This window comes from Ischnura elegans, chromosome 11 (assembly GCF_921293095.1).
Source record: "Ischnura elegans chromosome 11, ioIscEleg1.1, whole genome shotgun sequence".
Lineage (NCBI taxonomy): Eukaryota > Metazoa > Arthropoda > Insecta > Odonata > Coenagrionidae > Ischnura > Ischnura elegans.
Window position 1 is genome coordinate 13,355,388 of NC_060256.1, and position 21,765 is coordinate 13,377,152.

Below are 21,765 nucleotides of genomic sequence, written 5' to 3' on the forward strand. Positions count from 1 at the left end.
TAATGACCACTTTTCAAGCTTACCACAATAAGGCACAGTAAGACAGAAGCAGACTTATGGCATTTTCCTCAAGAACAGCATAAGAAAATGCCATATAGTGGTTAAAGGCTATTATAGGTTGACCCTAGGGATAGCCAATGAATGGGAAAGAACTGAACTGACATAATCTGAAGACAATTGAAAGGAGCGAACACAGAGGATGAACAAAGAGAAATTTTTCATAAATTTATTTTACATAAAAAATTGTTTAGATAACAAGAGTAGATGTAACTATGAAATAACATTATTGCTCTGCAGCTGCTTCATCACTTTTCACTTTCTGGAACTTTGGTGCTACACATTCAGGGTACTTATCAGCTAGAAAACTCCTAACTTCACCATACTCAGCAAGCAGATGAATCCTTGTCTAGAGAAAAAAAATGGAAAAGAAACAGATTTGTACCATTTATTTAAACAATAAAGCATTTGATGGATCCAACTGAATATGTAATAGGAAAATAGTGCCAGGGGTGCTCTAAACAACAACAACACACGAAAAAATAATTCTATAGACTGATAACATGACTTTTTCAAGAATCAATACTTTATTTATCTGAATATTTATACCATATTAATCCCTTTTTTTCCAAAACTGCCCATGATAAAAGTAAAGATGGGACTGTATTAACACTAGAAGGACGGCAGGGGTCATTTGACCCATTTTCAGAATTCACATTTATTTTTCTCTTATTAAAATATTTTTTAAATTTTGAAACTTTTTGACTTTGTTCATTTTGGTCTAAATTTTGATAAATTAGTGAAAATTCAACAATAATGTTTTGTTTTAAATTTTTATGACGTGTTATACCTAGAAGAACGGCTAGGGGTCATTTGACCCTCAACTGGTTTTCGCACTATTTTTCTTGCCCGTGGGCACTTTAGTGCCATGTTCATCATATAATCAGCAAGAGGCTAGTGTGGTAGATGATTTGCTTCATTTTGAAAATGGAAGTACCCAGTTCAATGCCAGTTTCGTCCCAAGGGCTCCTATCTGTATTCGAAAACCTGGGCATAGCAACTTGTTGTGCACAATCTTTCGATATTTTTTGGGCAGCAAAGGGAAATAAAACCTTATCAATCCTTGATTTGCGTAAATTCATGTAATTATGATATTTTAATTTTGTTTTATTTATTGTTCAATGATTATTGTATTACCCACACCGGAAAATCGTCACGTATCCTAAGAATTGTTTTCCGTCGTCCAAGATTCAGAGCTCTTAGAAACATTATTTTCAAAATCGACTCATTAGGTTTACAAATAACTTTCATCTTTCTGGTCTGATGGCACTGTCACTTGACCTAGCCCCTTTGCCGTGTGTCCAGCATTAGTGCCGCCTGACCCCGTCGGGGTTTGGGGCGGGTTGACTGCACGCTGCGTCCTGGGGAAAAATCCTGTCTCTTTTTGAGAGAGCGGAGGAATTGGGTGGACTTTAAAATTCTACTGTAAATCCTACCCTTGGAATCCGCACGTAGGTCGGAGAAGAAGCATTACTGCAAGTTCCTGGAAGATACGAATCAGGATATGGTTGGCGGTTGAGTCCCTGCCTTTCGAACGGCAATTAGCGTTACTTCTGAAAATTTAGTCCTTTTGTATGAATTTCTAATGCTCTCCAGCTTTCTATACCTCCAATCCAACTAGAAAAGATTCTACCATAATGCGCTTTCGTTTGTAGATTTTTTTGCATGCATATCAGTAGCGAGTTGAGGAAGAAAGTAAGAAGTCGAGAAATATATCAAGAGAAGAGAATGGTCACGATTCAAATAGCTGTAGGGAATATTGAAGATCAGTCTGGAAGTGAATCGTAAACATCAGTTCAAGGACATTCTGACCAATCCATCAACATCTGCGTGTGATGGAAGCGACAAAGTCCAAGATAGTGAATCCAATGGCGACTTTGGCGTGACAGCAAATGCACAGCTCTATCCAACAAAATGCAGCTGTCCTTTTATGAGGTAAATTCCAAATAAACCAGACAAATTTGGAATCAAGTACTGGGTTTTGACAGATGTGAAATGAAAATACAGCCTAAATGAATTTCCATATTGTGACAAAGATGATTGGCCTTCAAATAAAGCGTTGGGGAAATAAATAGTTACTAAAGTGACCGTAACATACAAGAATTCAGGAATAAATGTAACTTGTAACAATTATTTTCCATCCATCCAGCTGGCAGGAAGTCATAAAAAAATGGAAAACTTCTCTTGCATGGACGATCTGAAAAAAACAGGTGTGACGCACAAATATCCATGACCCCTAAAATAGCCATGTAATCCATTCAACGCGAGTGTTCAAAAACACCTTAGGCCATACTCTTTCGTAGAATCAGGCAAACTAGAACAATAATTTACTTTCACTCAGCAGCATGAACTCAGACGACACTATTTCCGAAACGAATAAAAAAATACCCGAGACCATCCTATTTCATAATAAAAACAAAGCGGGAGTAGATATGATGGATAGCATGTATCAATTTATTTACACGTCTCCAAATCCAACAGCCATATCTCCACGGGCACAAAAAAGAAAAAGGTGCCAAATACCATCAAATTGAATCATTGCACCAATTTCCTTTCCACTTTCCAAATTCCTTTTCATGTGCAAATGGCTGGTGTCCTAACACCCCCTGCCACACGCTTTTAAGCGGCTTGCGGGTTAGTGTGTAGATTTAGATGTAGATGAATAAATCGTCCAATGAACGCATTCAGCGCAAAAAAATATTTTGTGGAAACAGGGCTGAAAAAATACTGTCTGTCTGAGATTTACAACAAAGTAATAAGTTTTAAAATTTTTAATGCAAATTTTGTAAACCCAGTACCCCTATTGTTTAAACATGTAACAAAACTTTTGTATTGAGTGTATGTATTTTCATTATTTGATTTGCAATCGACTACTACATACGGTTTAATTCATGATTCTTTAAAATAATTGTTATTAACTTTTGACGATGGAAATAATATTTAATAATTTTAAATTGTGTTTTTAATGAACTGATTCAACAATTAATACGATTAAACTGAATATTGGTTGAACATTAGGCGTTTTATTCCAAAATACATTTTAGGGGTCAAATGACCCCCAGCCGTCCTTCTAGGTAGCACGAAACTCCCGTCCTCCTAGTGTTAAAATGCAATTTTTTAATTTTTCACAAAAATTCATGAAACTGAAGCCTCAAATTAGAGGGGGGGACTATCTTTGGAGAAATATGGTATCTTTAAGAAAATGACAAATAAGGACTTGAGTAAATCAAACAAATGCTATAGATAAAACCAGATTTACATCATCATATGATAATATCAAACAAAGTCAAATAGATAGTGATCATACTCCTTCATGAATCACAACCTTTCTTCCATATCATTGTTTTGCAAAACAAAATGGTGGTCTTTCATATATCCAGACAAAGAGCAATGTAATACTTCAAATTTTGTGTTCAATATATCATGTGAGGATGTTATTAAAAAAAACTGCTCTCAACATTTTTATGAATAAGAGGCTTTTACCCTCAAACGACTTCTTCTCAAATAAATTATTTAAACAATTATTATCCCCCATAGGCAAGAGGCCAAGATTGAAATGTCAAAGAATAGCTAATTTTTACAACTAACCCTACACTGGTAGGGGAAGGACATACCTTAGGTTGACCTCGGAACCTCTCCATCCTGTTCAAGTATTTTTGATATGAAGGAAGTTGAGTGTAGAAAATGGGAAACTTCTTTTTCTGAAGCACAACTCTCCCGTCTAGGCCATGCTGATAATAAGGAAGAAAATCACTAAGTTCAATCAGTACACTCAGGTAATACCTTGAGAAAATAAAAGCCACAAACAGTGTACATACAGCTCAATGTAGATGGATAATTTTTTTGGAAGAATTAAGGATAATCATGCCTATTCACCTCTTAAATCAATACTAAGCTACCATAATAACGGAAGAGGAAGGCTAATCCAACGAATGAAAAATTGATAATCCATTCATGGTCGTTTATAAATGACCATAGCTTCTATGTTATGCTTTTTCATGCATGCACTTTGCACTTAGTCCTCACTCCAATGTAAAAATTATTGTTTTAATGCAATTCCTTTCATAGACATACTTTTGAGAAATTCATTTCTACAAAAATTTCACTTTAATTTATTTCTCTAAAATTTCACTAACTACACCTACAAAATATGTAATTAAGTTTCAAACAAATTCTTTTGCAAACCACTACGAGGTGAATCTTAATACCACCCACTGTTGCCCTTGTTTATAAACCTACTAATGAAATTCCCTAGCCATTATACTTTAGACTCATGATTAAACTGTATGACCCTTAATGCAAGTAAGTGATAGGCAAAATTTTCATCAATTTCTTTTAAATGTGAGGATCCAATTGAGAAAGGACTAGTCCCATGAAACTCATTCAAGGCCTTTCTTTGCCATTATTCCTGTTCTCTACAATTGATTCCAAGCCCACTCAGGGACACTGACTTACAAAAAATATTGGGGGGGCCCAAACCGGGGATCTTGCCCCAGGAAATTTTATAAGTAGTGAGGTTTAAGTTTTTTAAGCATTTTGGAAGAGTCATATGATCAACATTAGAACCCTGATAACTCGAATCTCGATATCTGGACACTCCGGGAAAAATCGACAAGCCTGAAACATTTTTTCCTCACACCCATAACGAATTTTTGAGTGGGCTCGGGCCCCCTCAAGCCCCATGGAGTCGGCGCCACTGAGCCCACTTAATATTGGTCCGCAGTAAAGACAATCATCAAAGGACAAGTGAACTAGAGGATAGAACAGCAAACTTAAGTTAATAATAGTAACTGAATTCTATGTATAATTCAAAAGAAATATGATACCTGGGTATAGTCTAGGTTATCTCGGTCAATTTCTTCCTCCGTGAGGCATTTTGTTGGAGAAGCTACAACAGATGGAAAATTATCCCTATCTTTTCTTATCTCCACAACATGAAGGCCCTTTTCTTCAGCGATCTGTTGGTATGTTTTCTGAAATGATAAAATATAACGTTTTGATTGTATACATTGCTTCATTTTTAAAGTAAAAAATTACATAATAGTATCAATGAAGACACTTTCTTTAACTGAAATCAAAATGACTGCATGGTGTCACAAATACGAATACAATAAGGCATCATAAAACATAATACCTGTTTCAGCAACCCAATGAAGAATGCTTTGACAATGTGCTGAAGATTAGTGGACCCTTCAACTTTGGCATGCAGATTTTTGATGCCTAAAACCTCGCATATAGTCTTGATTGCACGGTGACATATTAAGCCATAACCTTCAGGTTTCTTCTTCACAAAAACTTTTGTTTTCCCAAATTGAGAAAAAAAGTCATGGTACACTGAAAAGCATAAAGTACACATGTAAAAGAGAATGATACCTCCAATTCATAGCAAATTTCTTTTGAAACCCCAAGAAAAAATTCAGGAGTGAACTGAGCACGTTTCAAAGGGTTTCTAGCCTGGTATGAGGAGGCAAATGCATTTTGATGAAACAGAAGCACTCTGCCAAGCTTCAGACTACTGGGAGAGGATTTCCAAGGAGGCTATTGAAATATGATTGGAAAATCGCATTTGATCAAAAACCTAGGTACACTCATAGTGGCCAGGACTAAAAACAATCATATCCTTGGAGAAGGACAAATGGCACCAAAACCTAAAACAACAGCAGCACTTCTGAAAGTCATACGCACTAGGCATAAAGTCAGTTAACAATCATTCTTACCAGCATTGAAGGCCTTGTGGCCTCATTAAACTTCTCACCTGGCTTGAAAGACAAGAAAAGTTGGCATGCTCAGTTGGCATGCAAAACTCAGTTGGCATGCCAGGAAATCATCAGTTCTATCTTCCTAGAGATTGATATAAAATAGAAATGCCTTAAAAGTGACACTACTTCAATGGCTTTTGTCAGTTGATTTTTCTCAATGAACCTTTAAATGGTGCATGGAAAAAACATATAATTTCCCATTGGTCAAGGTTCAGAGATGTTATGATAAACTTTAATGGAGACAAAGACAGCAACTACTACTTTGCTAGTAACAAATAATTGAGTAAATACTAGATCCAACCCTCTTAAACACACAATAAAGTTGGGTAATAAATAATTTTTTTTCAAATACCAACTAAAAAAATATTTTCATGTTCACACATGTCTTCTCTTTTACATACTTGATTCCTTATCCCATGTAACTCATTCAAGGCCTTTCTTTGCCATTACTCCTGTTGTTTGCAATTGATTCTAAGTCCACTTAATATTACTCGGCTGAGAAGACAACCATCAAAGGACCAGTGAACAAGAAGAAAGAACTTAATGGAATGGACAACATAACTAAAAAAATTACATTCATTTTAACAGCTTTAAGAAAGTCACATAGCAAATTAAAGCCTACCAAACTGAAATAATTTAATCCCTGGATTTTCCAATTTCAAGCACATTAACACCAATTGTTAACCCCTTGAATGTATGCAATCACTTTATACCACAGTGCATTGAAGTGTCACTACCTCTCAGGCTGAAACTTTTAAACATGAACCTGAGTGCCTTCACTTCAGTGTCGAATAACCAAAAATGAACTATTCACATTTCTTACAACTTTTAGATGATATCACCTAACAGAACCCCCAAAAAACCAAGAACTTGCAATAAGGTAAATCTATATTCATCATTAATAATTTTCTTAGAGCCAAACCAAATATGTTAAGGGACTACTGCTTCATGTCATTAAGGATGACCAGATCTCATTCCAATAATGGAGGAAAAGACACTCCAAACTAAATGATAATGGAAAAGAAAAATGGGACACTTTTAAATTTAAAATATAAATAATTAAATCCTAATTCACAGCCAATTGCAACATTTCTGAATTCATTACGAACTTATCATGCAACACAATGAATTTATAGGACACATCCCAATAAAAAGAGAGGTGAATATAATTTCTCAAATTGAAGGACATTTTGTGACTCTTTATATACATCTCCCAGAGCTCAAAATAGGAGATTAAAATGTAGGACATATCTGGCAAAATAGAGTGTATGGCCACTTTATTACCTAGTAAGTGCCTTATTAAATGTTAGAGTGAAATTCAAAACGTAAGATAATAATGAATAATACCCTTAGCCATAATTATAGAACCAAATATCTATGGGAAGCAATGAAAAACACTTATGGAGTTTTACTAAATCGACCAAGAACTAGGCAACATCTAGATTACTTCTCTATTTTTCTCAAAGTCAAAAATAAGATGCTTCAATTAGTTTACGGCATGTAATCTATATAAAGATAAGAGAGGAAGGAAAATATGGGTGCACTTAATAAAAGTAAAGCTAATTACCAGTATGATTATCACAAATGTCGTAAAATAATAACTTCTGCCCAGCTCTATTTTTGGCTTGAGTAAGTGCAACTCTCCCATCAACAGCCTTTCCGAGGGCAAACCCAGCCAATCCTTGCTTGTTTCCCGTGACTACCATTACACTCATTCTTCTTGTACGACCCAAATTTCCACGCATGTTGAATACTGTTTTCATCTGAAATTATAGATAAAGTGATATAGAATACGTCAAAAATTCACTTTTGGAACATCAATCTACAAATGAAATGAATGAGACCTCTAATGAAAACAAATGAAATATAAACAGGCAAGATCAGAAAAAGAATACTATCTTTGTGATTTTCTGAAAATTAAATGCATGTTAAATTTGAGTTGCATCCAGTTTCCTGGCAACCAAAGGACAAATCAGGTATTTCTCTCTTTTCTCTGCGTAGTGAGCAACATGCAGGAAAATCTTAATCCTTCTCATTTATCTTCAAAAGTGGAGTGTTTTGCCCATGCAAGGAAGATCACAAGGCCTTTCATTCTTTGAAATTATGCTAGGACTTCTTGGAACTGGATAAAATACAGGGTCAAGTTTCACCATTTGCACAACCATCAGGTCAAATCAACTCCCAGTGGACATGGAATGCATTAGCAAAATGCGAAGGTCGACTTTGGAAAAATATAGAGACGACTTCACCAGTCATGTGGACTAGCTTTTGAAAGTGATGGTACATCAAAAAAGGGAAATGGGTTTATGACAGCATTACCTAAATATTGATTAATGAAACTGAGCCACATGTTTGACAAGCACTCATCAAAAAGAAATGAGATATGCATTTGCAAACACAGAATTAGTAATTAAACAGCATCGTGACTAAGCTTTTTTAAAAAATAATAATAAAGTAAAGAGAAAATGATAATTTATCAAATCAAATAAATTCAAAACTTACCTCCAATACCTTGGTGTCAAATCCCTCAAATTTATCTGCAAGGAAAAGGAATTAAGCATTAAAAACTGTATCATTTGAGACCATCTTCATTCCACGACTAATCAACCTATTAATTGAAAGAAAATTAATTCCCCAAGGCCGTACTCTTTGGTGGGCAGATGGAAGTGGGAAGTTATAATGCTAACACGAGGAGTGAGTGAGTGCGTGTGTCCTTCGCGGTCAATTGTTCCTTAGAGCAAATCCGCGAGGTGCTTGAGTGAGTTTCGCGTTTGTATTATCTGTGAGTGTCTTACCCTGTCCATTACTCCTCATGTTAGCATTATAACTTCCCACTTCCATCTGCCCACCAAAGAGTACGGCCTTGGGGAATTAATTTTCTTTCAACTGTTTAACGGCCGTAGTTCGTTCATTCACTTATAACCTATTAATGTTTATCTTCCTAGTCCATAATTGTTTTGACTATTGTTGGCCTGTACTGTTTTAGTGGTAATTACTATCATGGATTACCAGATAGATTTAGAGAATATGCAGCTCATTTGGGTTATTCACAGCTTACACATTAGAATTTGTTGTAATATTCCTACTGAGTGATAAGGGATCAAATCAAGGTACACAGGAGTGCACAATGCCAAGATATGTCCTGACAACAAAGTGTGTAATTTATACAACACATCTCTCCGTAATCTCACCCAAACATAACTTTTTTCATCCCGACACCTAATTTTTTGAAATTTCACGTAGATATTAAGTAACTTACAATGATGACATGTTTACACTATCAAAGTTCTAAGTTCAGTTGAAAACAATTTCAGAGAGAATTTTCAAAATCGTTCACTTTACTACACACTGATTTCCTCATCTAGAAATTTTATGATGACCTTCTCGTGCAGGGAGAAATGGAATTTTGAAGAAAGTATGAAGTAGAGAGAAATATGTATCAAAATATGTATAAACAAAATTGATACTGGACCCTTCTCACCAAAGTTAGTGGCTTTAAATCTTTCTTCCTACTTGAAAACTTGATGATCAGAGAATCACCTTTAAGGTATCAACAATTACTTTTGAGATTTGACATTTCCAGACAATTTTGCTCATTTTATTTCAATCTCGAAGCTTGAGATTTATTTACCTCAAATACTTTCAACATCTACCAACCACTCTACAGTCACTGACAGGATAGAGGGGAGATAATATTAAAAATAAATATCTTGATTCCAAGATGGACTATGTGATGGTCATAAAAGTGAAAGGTATAACAATATGCATAATGCTGTCATACCTAAAAGCTACCATGGAAAAGGATCAGGATGAATTATGTCATCAAAAATGAAGGGAATGTGAAAGAGTTTCATGCCATGTGACTGTAGTTAGGTATATATATATATATATATATACAACTTCATTCATTCACACGGCGCCTTAAGCGCAAACATACATATAAATTCAGTGGTAAGGAAAGAAAGGGATAGGAACATGGAACAGAAAAAGGACGAGGACAATGGTGCTGTGGTAGATGGAAAAAGCCAGAAATCAGAGGGTAAAAATGCAGCCTGACTGGGACTCGAACCCAGAACCTCCTGGTTGCCGGCCAGATGCTCTACCAGTTGCGCTACCAGGACGCTTAGATTTACCACGATTTCGGCGGGGATTTATACACAGAAAACTCCCTTTGCTGTGGCCCATGAGAGTAACCAATAGATGGCACTGGGGCAGCTCACCACTCACCAAGGGAAGGAATGGACGAGGACACAAGGATGAAAGGAAAGGTACACACTCACATGATAGTAGGAAAGAGACAGGAACATGCGTTTCGGGGCACGCTGAGCCCAAGTGAAATAAGCCAATATGGCCGATACACTACTTCATTCATTCACACGGCGCCTTAAGCGCAAACATACATATAAATTCAGTGGTAAGGAAAGAAAGGGATAGGAACATGGAACAGAAAAAGAACAGGAAAAAATAAAATATATATATACATAAATGAGATACATACCAAGAAAAAGTAAGTGGGCCCAGTAACAGTTATATTTCGATATTTGAATCAGAAATAAGAGAGCCAATTCAAATTTAAAAAAAAATTGTTTACGGATAATGAATATCAATGCGACAGATTGTGTGAGTCATGCGGACATAATAAGAGTACAAGAGAAGTCTTTTGAAAACCTTGAAATGAAGACTGGTCAATTTAAAATTAGCCATGTCCTGGGACATGATGGCCTGATGAAAATAATCATTGAAGTACAGGTGGATGGGAAGAATGGCAGAGGAAGGCTTCTGATGAGATACATAGAGCAGGTGAAGTAGCAAGAAAAATAAAAAAATAATGCTTGTATCGTAAGAGTAGCTGTCCAAAAAAGTTATCACATGAGAATCTGTAGAGGGGAGTGAATTTTTGGCTAACTAATAATTTTAGTTAATTAGTAAATACTTTTAATTTTTTAAAGGGGCATTACCATACATTTTTTAGTTATACTCAGGTAGGAAAATGCACGGACCAGAAGTCTAGAAGTGACGGCATGCAGTTAAGAGGTGGTGGCATAGCCAACCGTCACCCATGTCCACGAGAGGTGAATAATATGCAACTGCCGACTGGATCAGCACAAGAGATGACTCAACCAAATATCTGGCACAAAGGAACAGATCCTTAATGCCCAAAAGCTAATGGGCTTGTTCACTTTTATTTTATAGTCAATTTTTATAATTTAAAAAATAAAGAGATATGTTTCCACATTTTGTTTCACTTACTTTACATGGCAATAAATCTAAGGCCTATTCCCTTCTCTCAATCAAGGCTACCAAATTCCCTGCCTCAAAATATCCCCCATCCTACCTTGAACCCGCTAAAGAGGGCAGATAAAAAGAGGACCCACTCCTCATCTCCAAGCTCACTAATTGCCTGTGATTCCAGGTTTCCCCATTCTATCTTTACCTATTCAGAAGTACACTCAGGAAATTGCCTTATAAGAAGAAATATGGAATACAGCAATGATTTTTTATCTCGCTCATTTTATTTTTTGTTTCTCAAGTAGCTTTGGTTACTATTTTTAGTATCTGTCATGCTTTAACATACCCATAAGTTTTGGGAGCAAATAAAAAAAATAGTTTCTGAAATTGCATACAAGGCTTTATGTAAATTTTTCAGTGCAAATCTACAAATATGCCAAAAAAAGCCCTGGAATTCTTCAGCATGCCGGGAAAAATACCGTATTTATCTGAATATAGTCTCCCCTTTTTTTCCAACAATGCCCGTGGTAAAAGTAAATGGGGACTACAATCAAATGCATTTTTTTAACTTTTCCCAAAACTGAAGCCTCAAAATTAGGGGGGACAGGACTATATATTCAGAGGGGGACTATATTAGGAGAAATACGGTAGACTGGCACCAAAACGGTTAAAATATATCACCTTTCTAAGGCCTTATTTTTTTAATTTCTTGCTTTATTTTATTTTTAACCCACATGAAGTCTCATTTTTAACAGTGAAATCTCCCATTTTTGAGCTTGCATATTATCCTAGTTCAGCACCCCTGTTTCACTTCATACAGCCCACCACTTTGTACGGTAGGTGGGCTAATGCCAAATTTTGGATGTAAAATTAGTCACAATACCTCTGGTGGTTATTTGGAAAACTTTGAGAAAATGCAGTCAATTGACGGTGATTTTGATCATTTATGAAATCTTTTTTCCTCTAAGAAATAAGTCTTCTCAGAAAAAATATTTACATCACATAAAATCCCCTTTCTTCCTCATTCAAATGGTCAGGGGAATATATTACCCTCAAAACAGCAGTTCCCAGGGAAAAATTTCTGCTGCGTAACCAGTTTGGAACAGTCATCTATCTGCTTTGTAACCATTAATTTTTATGTGCTTTTGAACTGCTGTAGAATTGAAACAAGATACACATAATAGCATCCTGCTATGTCACTTCATCCTGCCAACTCATTTGTATACCTCTCTAACTCATATGTAATACACTTTGAACTGCTTTGGATTTGCCATGGAAAAAATTTCCTTTCCTCATCAATCTTTGAAACTGACATTGGAACCGATTGGTACCACTTGTTCACCTATGTTGGAGCTCATCAGTGCACCATGGTAACTGCTGTGCAACAGTTTACGATGGCTCTTGGTGTTTATGGTAGAACTGCTTTGAGCACCTATGCTAGGCGACAAGGGCGGAGTGAAGTTCAGCACTTACTTAATTTCGAAATGGTGTCTAGTCACTGCTCTATTAAATTTTCCCGTAGCAGTTATGAAATTTGCTGAAAGTGTAGGTATATGAAAAGTCCTCTACACTTGGTGCAGACCTGGAAAGGGTTCGTACCTGATATCAGTGGCGCAGCGAGGGGGGATTGTAGGGGATAAAACCCCCCCAGAACTCAAAGAATTTTAAAAATTTAATCCATTTTACTTAATTTGATAAATATTACTTATAAAATAGTGCAAGGATTAATAAAGTATCCCCCAAAAAGCCATAAAACTCACCATTTTCAACAATTTATCTTATATATTTTCTGGGGGAGGGCACCCGCACCTCCTGTACTCCATACCCACAAGTATTAGTTGCTCCTAAACCCCCCGTAGCCTTAATTCCTAGCTGTGCACCTGCATGATATCATCAGTTGGGTGGAGGGAGGGGGCTTTGGAGGTCAAGAAAGTCCACATCGGGAGCTTTACTCTGGTCTTGCTTGGTCGACGTGGATCATTAGGAGTCCATTTCTAAGGGTTTCTAAGACCTTTGTTTAAGGATATTTGTTTTTAAAAACCGTCACATTACATATCCGATGGAAAATGCAAAAAAATGGGGCCTGAACTTGTCTTAATCCCGCGACATTGAAACAGACTTTTGAAGAAGAGATTTATTTCTGGCCAAAAAAGTCCTAAAATACAGAACAAAAGATGGATATAATCCATTGTCCGGGGATCAGGAAGTCAATGTATTGAACTGTATGTTTTTTGTATGTATAAATAGCGATGTGAAATACTAATTTTCCAAAAGTATTAAATAGCATTAACAGTAAATAGTATCATAGTATTGGCAAAAACATTTTAGCAATAAAAATCGTCATAAAATTAAACATTAACATAATAAATATATCATTAAAGCATTAACACTGAGTGACTAACATGAGCCTTGGTTAGATTGCCTTGGGGCATCACGAACCTGGTAAGCATTGTGGTCTGCACAGTTGCCCAGAAAACCAAAGGTCCATGGTTTGATTCCTGATACAGTGGAATTTTTTCCCATGGCGATTCATGTATATTTCACGGCCGTTCACGAGGCAAGCTCTGAGATATTAAATGGTAAGGGGTGGCTTCACAGTCACACAGGAGTTTCATTTCCATTAAATGACTTAGTATTGCTACTTAAATCGTTCATGCATTTCTATTTCATAAATCAGAGAATATTTGTTTTCTTGAGCGAACGAATCGCCGCACCATAGCGTTTCGTGGCATAGAAGCCAATTCCGAAACAAATTATGTCTACCATGTCTACAAATTGCATGGGGTTGTTCAAAAGGAATTGCAAATGTATGGACAGTAGTTACACATGAATCATCTCCACACACACCAGTAAGAATACAAATGATGACGTCTGGAAATCCTGTTGCATTGTTCATAAGGAATTCTAAATGTATAGAAAGTAGTTTCACATAAACACACACCATACGAAGCAGTTCAAAAGGGATTATAAATGAGTCAAAAATTTCTTCATGTTTCCAATTGTTGGTAAAAATGAGTGGAAATAAGTTCCACAGTATGGATGTGATGTTTCGTGATGGATTTTGATGTTTCAAAGCAGTTTCAAAAGGGCTCCAAAGCAGTCGCATTGCAAAAGCTGAGTTTTCTATACGACAAATTCCAAAAAATGCTGCCTTTTGCAAATTTATACAGATATTCAATATGTGATAAGTGAAGCGAATAATGGAGGTGCTATGGACACAGAGAAAAGAGAACAAGGAATAGTTGACATGGTGACCATTATGGTTGGTTGAGTATGAATGGTGAATCATAAACGTATAATATTTACCTTCTCCTATTGGATCCGGAGGTCCGATACTACGCCCTGGCATTCTGTTTCCAGACCATCCTCTTTCTGTTGGAGATAGCTTCAAAGAGCGAAACGTTCCCATTTCATCCCGCATTTTTAACAACTTCTGCTGCCTTTCGGGGTCCTCTGGTAACTTTTGCTGCTGCACAAGTTCTCTTCCTCTAAGAATTGGAGCATTTAGTCCAGGCCAAACAATGTTGGCCTTGCCTATAAAATAATGCATCAAATGACACCACTTCATTGTCGCTGGAGTTCATTTCGCAGGCCTTTCAAGTTAATTGAGCTTGTAACCACATATCCTTACCGATTCCAATAACTTGGCCTCTATTAAGATTTTTTGCCGTTTTTCTTCCCATTCCTTTTCCTCTCCCTCGTTTTTTACCAGCATTGCTCACGCTCGTTACTCCCTTCCAAAGCTGCTCTGCAGGCACTGTTAATATTCCAGAAACGTTTCAAGACAGAAAATTAGAGTAAACTGTGCAATAAACTGACCGCGACTATTTACCAATTCCTATGGATTGATAAGTAAATGAGGTCAATTTATTGGTAAATTCACCACTTAGATAAAATTACAATAACCGTGAAACAGCAACACACATTACATACATTTGTTGAAGAAACTTGTAAATCTAGCCGGTTGTTTGAAGTTCGAGAGTTGTATTTCTGATTTTTTCTCTCTAAATGACTCTGCTAAGAGACACAATGACCTACAATGAGTGATAGCTGTAAAAATCAAAATGTAGAAAATTAGCTACTGGAATATAAAATGGCAACCGAAATAAGACATCTTTCTAATTACCATTCCCAGAAGATGAGAGATGGATACACGTCTTGAAAGACTGAGCAAAACGTAAGATAGACGAAGCCATGGCAGCTGTAATGAATTAGTTAAGTCCTCACGAATGCAATGCTTTACAAAAACACCTCCATGATTTCTTCCTCGCGCTCACGGGTACTCCATTGTTTACACGACGGGAACCGGGAACAACAGAAACGGCGGAAATTGCGAATTGTCATTTGTTGATCAACATGTAAAAGTTGATCATAGAATGGTTTCACTGATGGACTAGCATTGCTATGGAAGTGAGATTAGAAAATTTTCAAGGTCCATTCATTATTGTGAACAGAATTCGCTGCACAATCATTTCTCGACACAAACCTTTTAATAAATTCAAATGGGTGGTGGGTAGCACCTTAGAATGAGTGCATTGAATGAGAGATCCTATTGGATCCGGAGGTCCGATACTACGCCCTGGCATTCTGTTTCCAGACCATCCTCTTTCTGTTGGAGATAGCTTCAAAGAGCGAAACGTTCCCATTTCATCCCGCATTTTTAACAACTTCTGCTGCCTTTCGGGGAATGACAACCTCTTTGGAAATGATGAAGCTTCTAGCGTATGGACACCTAAAATGCATGGTGTAAACTACAATTTGCTAGAGGAAGTCCACTTGGCCGGAGTGATGGGTGAAAAACAGCGGATAATATGACCTGAAATTGAAAGGTATGTCTACATATTTTGTTCCAAAATAACTCATTATTAAATTCCATCATTCTTCCACAAGTAAGTAATCTTTATCAGTTCTCCTATTTACGAAACTTCGTTGGATAATAAAAATTCATTGTCATCCTCAGTACTTTTGTGTGCCCTCAAGATGTATAGCCAACTATATTCAATATTTCCTATGTGATCTAATTTGTGGTCCCTCATCTTTCGCTTTACGTCCTTAGTTACTGAATAAAGCCCATGCCATTGCTTTTTTATCAAATTTACACGCCAAATTGTAGCTCCTAAAATCACTCAAATGCATCTTCCTACGCCTCCTTGAGTAACCCGAGTATTTGAGTGACCCGAACAAGTTCTTATAGCATTTTGTACAATGTCCCCATTCCATTAACATATGTGATGTAGTGATTATTGACCTGATATTCCATCTAAGAATTCATCTTTCTCAAAAATGTAATGCAACGAAAAATTAAACTTCAGACGAATCAAGAATTTCACATACATAAACATAGTAACAAATATGTAATGGACTTTCCTTTACAGTTATATGCAGATTTACGCGAAATTTACATTGGAGAGACCTTAAGCTATTATGGTAGAAGGAAAATTGCAATTCTAGGGAAGCTACCATTTACGATTCTTGTTCACAGATGCCCCAGTTCACAATAATTGGCAGACTCCTGTTACCTAATTTCAAAAAGAATTCTTCATAGCATTGACCAGGTGGACTGCAACTCCAGGAAAGGCCGGTAATAAGAGCAACATGGAGGAGAGGCAATGCAGTTGGCAGGGACCTATAGTTTCTTGATTTGCTCCCTTTTTTACTTGTGTCAACTCACCACCCTCTGAGAGGAAAACATTCAGCCATCGAGGGGAGGGAAGAAGATGGATGAGCAGTCGGAAGGAGAGAGATGATTGGAGGATGGTGGACTAGTTCTCATTGCAAAATATGGACTTTGTTTCAGAACATCAGTCTCCTCCACTCTCAAAAACCCATGAATTAATCCACAGGACTGCTATTTAAGAGTTAAAATACTGGTAGGCAGGGTTGGAAGGCAAAATCAGATGACAGGACCATAGTTACGGCAATAGTCTCTCCGGCTTTTTGAGTCAGAGATATTTTTGCAATCCTTTGTGGGAATGTCTCTGGTTTGCACTCCTGTAGCCGAAGTCTGGAAGGTAAGATTTTCCACGGGGAGTAAGTCATCCAAGGAAATATTTCTGGAGGGGGCACACTTAAAAAATGCCACGAACTAGTGAAGAGGAAAAAGTTTAGGGATTGGAGGCCTGGATACAGATGAGGTACCCATATCATTGGGTATCTGGTCAACCAGTAACAGGAGTTTCCTTGGACATGGACCAGCAGGGTAGATTAAAAGAGAGAGTAAGCGACTGGAGGCGAGGAAGGGGAAGGACGAAGAGGGATGCGAGGTAGGTACTTTACTGGATACTCTTCCTGCCATTTTAAGGTCATCTTTGGCAAGGTAGAGATTTAATAGCTGCATTGTCAACTTTCAATGACAGGAATCCTGGATATAAATACATAAAACATGCTTAAAATGAATTTCAGGAGATCATCATGATATTTTGATAATAACATAATAGAGGATTTTTCCATATTAATCGCAGGATTGCTGGCTAATATTTTGTAAATTGTCTTTATTCAAGAGACAGATCTGTAAAAATTAACATCGTCCTTACCTTTCCATCAAACAGCAATAAAGGTCCATTCTTCATAATGGAAGAGTACCCCTTAGTTTGACACAGCGGGTAATTTTTGTTGGTACAATGCATCGAGATGTCAGTAACTTTGTGGTTCTTTTGGAGCGATAGCTTTTAAGCATCTTGTCTTAGCACAGGACATTGAAGCCTTTTCTTACTGCTATGGTTTTTATAATTTACAGTTCTGTATCAAAGTTGTGGACAGTAATAGGAAAATTCATTAACCGCTGGATGATATACCTCAATGCAGCTAGCTTAAGCGTATGGTGATGAGATAAATCTACCGGAATAATAACATCAAATAACGTTTCTTTTCTGTATATTGATAGATAATGTTTACCACCTTTAATTGAAACATTTAAATCTAAGAAATTGATATTCCTCCACCTCCTACCTTGGCCTGGGTATAAATACTGAGAGAGTGTTGGTTGGATTACTATGAAAATGACACTAAGTGTCGAAACCATGGTCAGTCGTTGAGTGTTAAATTAAATAGTGAGAAATTACCATTTGTGTTCTTATCATGGAGATAGCAAACTTCCACAAAATCAAGTCTGAAACGATTTTATAAGCTATAAAGGATTTAAGATCAACGGTAGAACTATGAGGTGATGGCCACACGCTAGACTTGTGTTAAGGCAAGGAAATGGTTAAATAGCAAAGGTGGCCTAAATTTCTTTATAAAAGAGGAAATAATTCCCCGTGGGGCCAAAGAGTAACTGATAATAGCAGAGACTTTGTATCATCTGAACTCGTTACATGCAGAATTAATATTGGAGACCACAGTAAGGTCCAAGGGATCGGAAACTCACCTCGTTATAGGCAGGATTTTGTCACATGCATGATTGTTATTAGCAGGTTTTACTGTAAATTGTGGGATTTGTTAAAGGAGGGGGTGGGGATTCGGGAGCCTCAGGAACTCTTATGAAGTGCAGATCATGGAAACAGGGTTGGAGCTTCTTTTCCATGGGCAGTGCACTCACTGTGAAGCATGATTCAGGGTCCACATCTAGACTACATTTCAAGGGGATTCCGATTAGATATTCACAAAATGTTTAAAGGAAAATTCATATTTGTTTACTGTTCAAGGATGACTATGCTCACATATCTGCCCACACCCATACCACTCATCTGTGGCCAGTACTGATCCTGCATCTGAAAAACAGTGTATGAACTCAGACCTGACTTGAGCTAGAAGTGTGAGCGATTGGCCATTTCATTTTGGAATCTTCAGCTATGCCATTATTTTTTCAAAACACATTCATGCCAATCAGACAGGAGTTTGCTAACAGCAAGTGATCTTTTGGAAGATAAATTTCCTCTCAGTTCCATTTTATTACATTAAAACCAACCTATAAGTTACCAAGATGCAAAAATTGGGGTATCTCAACTTTATATTAGGACAGGTTGGAGTGTGGTGGCCCAGTGGGTAAAACTTTGGGAGAGACTTTTTGCTGAGGAAGAATGGGTTGTAAAGCATTTTCTGGACATTCCTAGAGCATTCTGCCAATTTTTTAGTGCTAGTAGAGTAATTTAAACAAGATGGTACAAGTATTTGTTGGATTTTTTTCAATTGAATGCCTTCTAAAAGCTTTCACATTGCCCTCCAGGCATTTACTCGCACACACCAATGGCTTACACCTAAGAAATGCTGAGGAACACCCTTGGAATGCTTTCGTCAACTCTGGCTTTGGCATTTCTAATACAAGCTGCAAATGTTAAGTGAGCTGGCATTGTTATGGGTGAGAATGAATTTTCAGAGAATGCTTTTCATGAAAGATCTCTTGAATGCAAAGGGAAATCCCCAAATCAAAGTTTCTACCACATTTAAGCTCCCTTCTAATACTCACTTTTAAGCCTTTCAGTATGGTCAAATGAAAGCATCCCAAATGATATACTGGTGGTATTCCATACTATCTTTTGTACAGCATGTAAACTCTGAATATCTCTGAGGCCACATGTGCTTAATGATTGCATCAATTGAGATACATGGTGTGTGAGTTGGTCAGCAGCAAGAAGAGAAGATTCAATCCACAAGAGTTGGAGGACTTTGATAAAGGCTATTAAATTCTGTGTAATTTGTGTCCCCATTTAGATTGCGGAACAACTTGGCTGCATGATGCTATTGCTTATCCTGGGAACATATTTGGGATTGCTCATGGTGATTTTGTTAAGATGGACATAAAGTTTTTGGACACAAGTCAACATGTATTTCTAGTTTCCATACTTATGGTTAGACTTTTACCACAGTCATTTTACATAAATCATTAGTAAGAACCAATCCCTTTTATATGTAGGATATTTTGTCAAATCAGGATGGGTTTGTTATTCACACTTATTTTTTTAAATTAACTAGAGGAGACCTTTAGTGAGCTACCTTAGAGAAGACAGGGTGATAATGGGAAACCCGACAAACCTAATGGGTAACAGATACTCTGGATCCACCACTGGCAGCCCATAATATATTACACATAGGGGGAAGAATGCTAGACTTCCAACGGAAGGGTCATGGCTTAAAATATCACTTCACCTTGATAAAACTGAATCAACCTAAAATAATCACTGCACAAAATACAAGTGTTAATGCCAGTCTCATTAATTTTCTTATCACGATGTGTTAAAGAAGATAAATTATAGGTCCACAGTCATAAGTCATGCATTGCTTTAATCCTTCCCAAAGAATCTTATTCAAGAAACCTGCTATAAATTAATTTATTAATATCAAGGCGTTGTGTGATGAAATAGTTGAGAAAATAAATTAAGTTTGACTAGTTACTGGTACTTTCTTCTCTATTATCCTCTGAATATCACAATATATTCGCTCCAATCCGGACAACCTTGGGCAAGTTCCCTATAAAAAAATAAATTAGTTAAAATAAATTCATGCTTCAAAATCAAGAGATTTAGGTTACCCAATGGAAATATTACCGTTAATAGAGGAATTAGCATTTGCCCTTCCTTGGTGCCTTTCTTCTCAACTAAGACGCTTAAATAATGGAGAACACGTTGCTGAAATTAGAAGATTCATGTAAAATTGATAGGACAAAGGGCAAGGAATACAAATTTAATATATAATGAATAACTGCGGCCGCAAAAAACAATGTAAGATCAATGCTAGAAAATATGTACTAGGCCAACAAAAATAGGGATACTATTTTTCTGAAATAAAGGCAGATTTAGATTACCTTCACAATACATTCGTGTATTAAGACATCTTTCACCGAATCCCATGGTATGAATTGTGTGGAGCTTTGGCCAGAAGCGTAAACAACTTTGGTCTGGATCCCAATTGATGTCACAACTAGAATACTTTCTATAATGAGGATAGGTAAAAATTTCACAATTAATTCCAGAAAAACTGCATGCTACAAAATGATGACCTATCAAAAAATTGCACCTTTGTGGACTTTCCACAGTAGCTTCGAGAGCGTGAAGTACAAAGTAGCAGTGAACAAGGATCCGTACACTAACGACCGAAATTGCAATACTGTTTCCAACAAAAATACAGCAACCAAAGGCAATAAAATTAATAAGTCGATGAACGTATACAGCTTCGCATTTTCGACGACGTACTCAACACTTAAGCGGTTTGGAGCATGATGAATAACGTGTATCAATAACTTCTTTCCGTTTACACTCTGATGAATCGATGTTAATGCACTACCAGTTATTAATGCAAACATTAGTGCAACATTTGCCACGATCACTCGCACGATAAACTCTGCATAACGATACCAACGAAATCACCACCGGTATCACGCCCACCCGCCAAGGCCAATAACACAAAACAGCCAGGCGTACCAGCATTTCTGATGAAAAGTACTATATCGGAGAAGCAGTCATACCAACAGTTTAATATGACAAATTTTAGTGAAGTATTTTTGGGTTATCCGGAGTAAGACTGAATTAAGATCAAGGCTTAAACTAGTCGTATGATTAGTGAAATTAAACGAGGAATTATTTATCCAGCAGTTACAGCGTTACAATATCCTGTCTAAACTATGTAAAAACGCTGACAGCTTGTACTTACATGCTCTTGAACAGACGATTTTAAAAACTTGTCGAGCCAGGGGAAACCAGAACATCATTATGTATACCTGTTTTAATTATGCGCTGCGGTCTATCGCATAATTTATCCTTGCTTTTATTCTGTATTGAGCATTATC

General features: G+C 36.8%; 1 protein-coding gene across 2 annotated transcripts; it reads right to left on the reverse strand.

Moving 5' to 3' along the window:
* Window positions 1-212: 212 nt before the first annotated feature.
* On the reverse strand, window positions 213-21,396 carry LOC124167730 (28S ribosomal protein S5, mitochondrial). Of its 2 annotated transcripts, XM_046545741.1 has the most exons (12): window positions 20,997-21,396; window positions 20,785-20,912; window positions 20,528-20,608; window positions 20,376-20,450; window positions 14,677-14,802; window positions 14,352-14,579; window positions 8,319-8,353; window positions 7,384-7,579; window positions 5,192-5,391; window positions 4,884-5,030; window positions 3,672-3,788; window positions 213-406 (listed from the first exon to the last, which is right to left on the reverse strand). In XM_046545741.1, coding segments are annotated over exons 4-12 (1,173 nt in total). In that variant the 5' UTR covers window positions 20,377-20,450; window positions 20,528-20,608; window positions 20,785-20,912; window positions 20,997-21,396; the 3' UTR covers window positions 213-283. The 2 variants fall into 2 exon arrangements, with proteins under 2 accessions (XP_046401697.1, XP_046401696.1); XM_046545740.1 differs by lacking the exons at window positions 20,376-20,450; window positions 20,528-20,608; window positions 20,785-20,912; window positions 20,997-21,396 and adding exons at window positions 14,979-15,095; window positions 15,172-15,346.
* Between the last annotated feature and the right edge of the window lie 369 nt (window positions 21,397-21,765).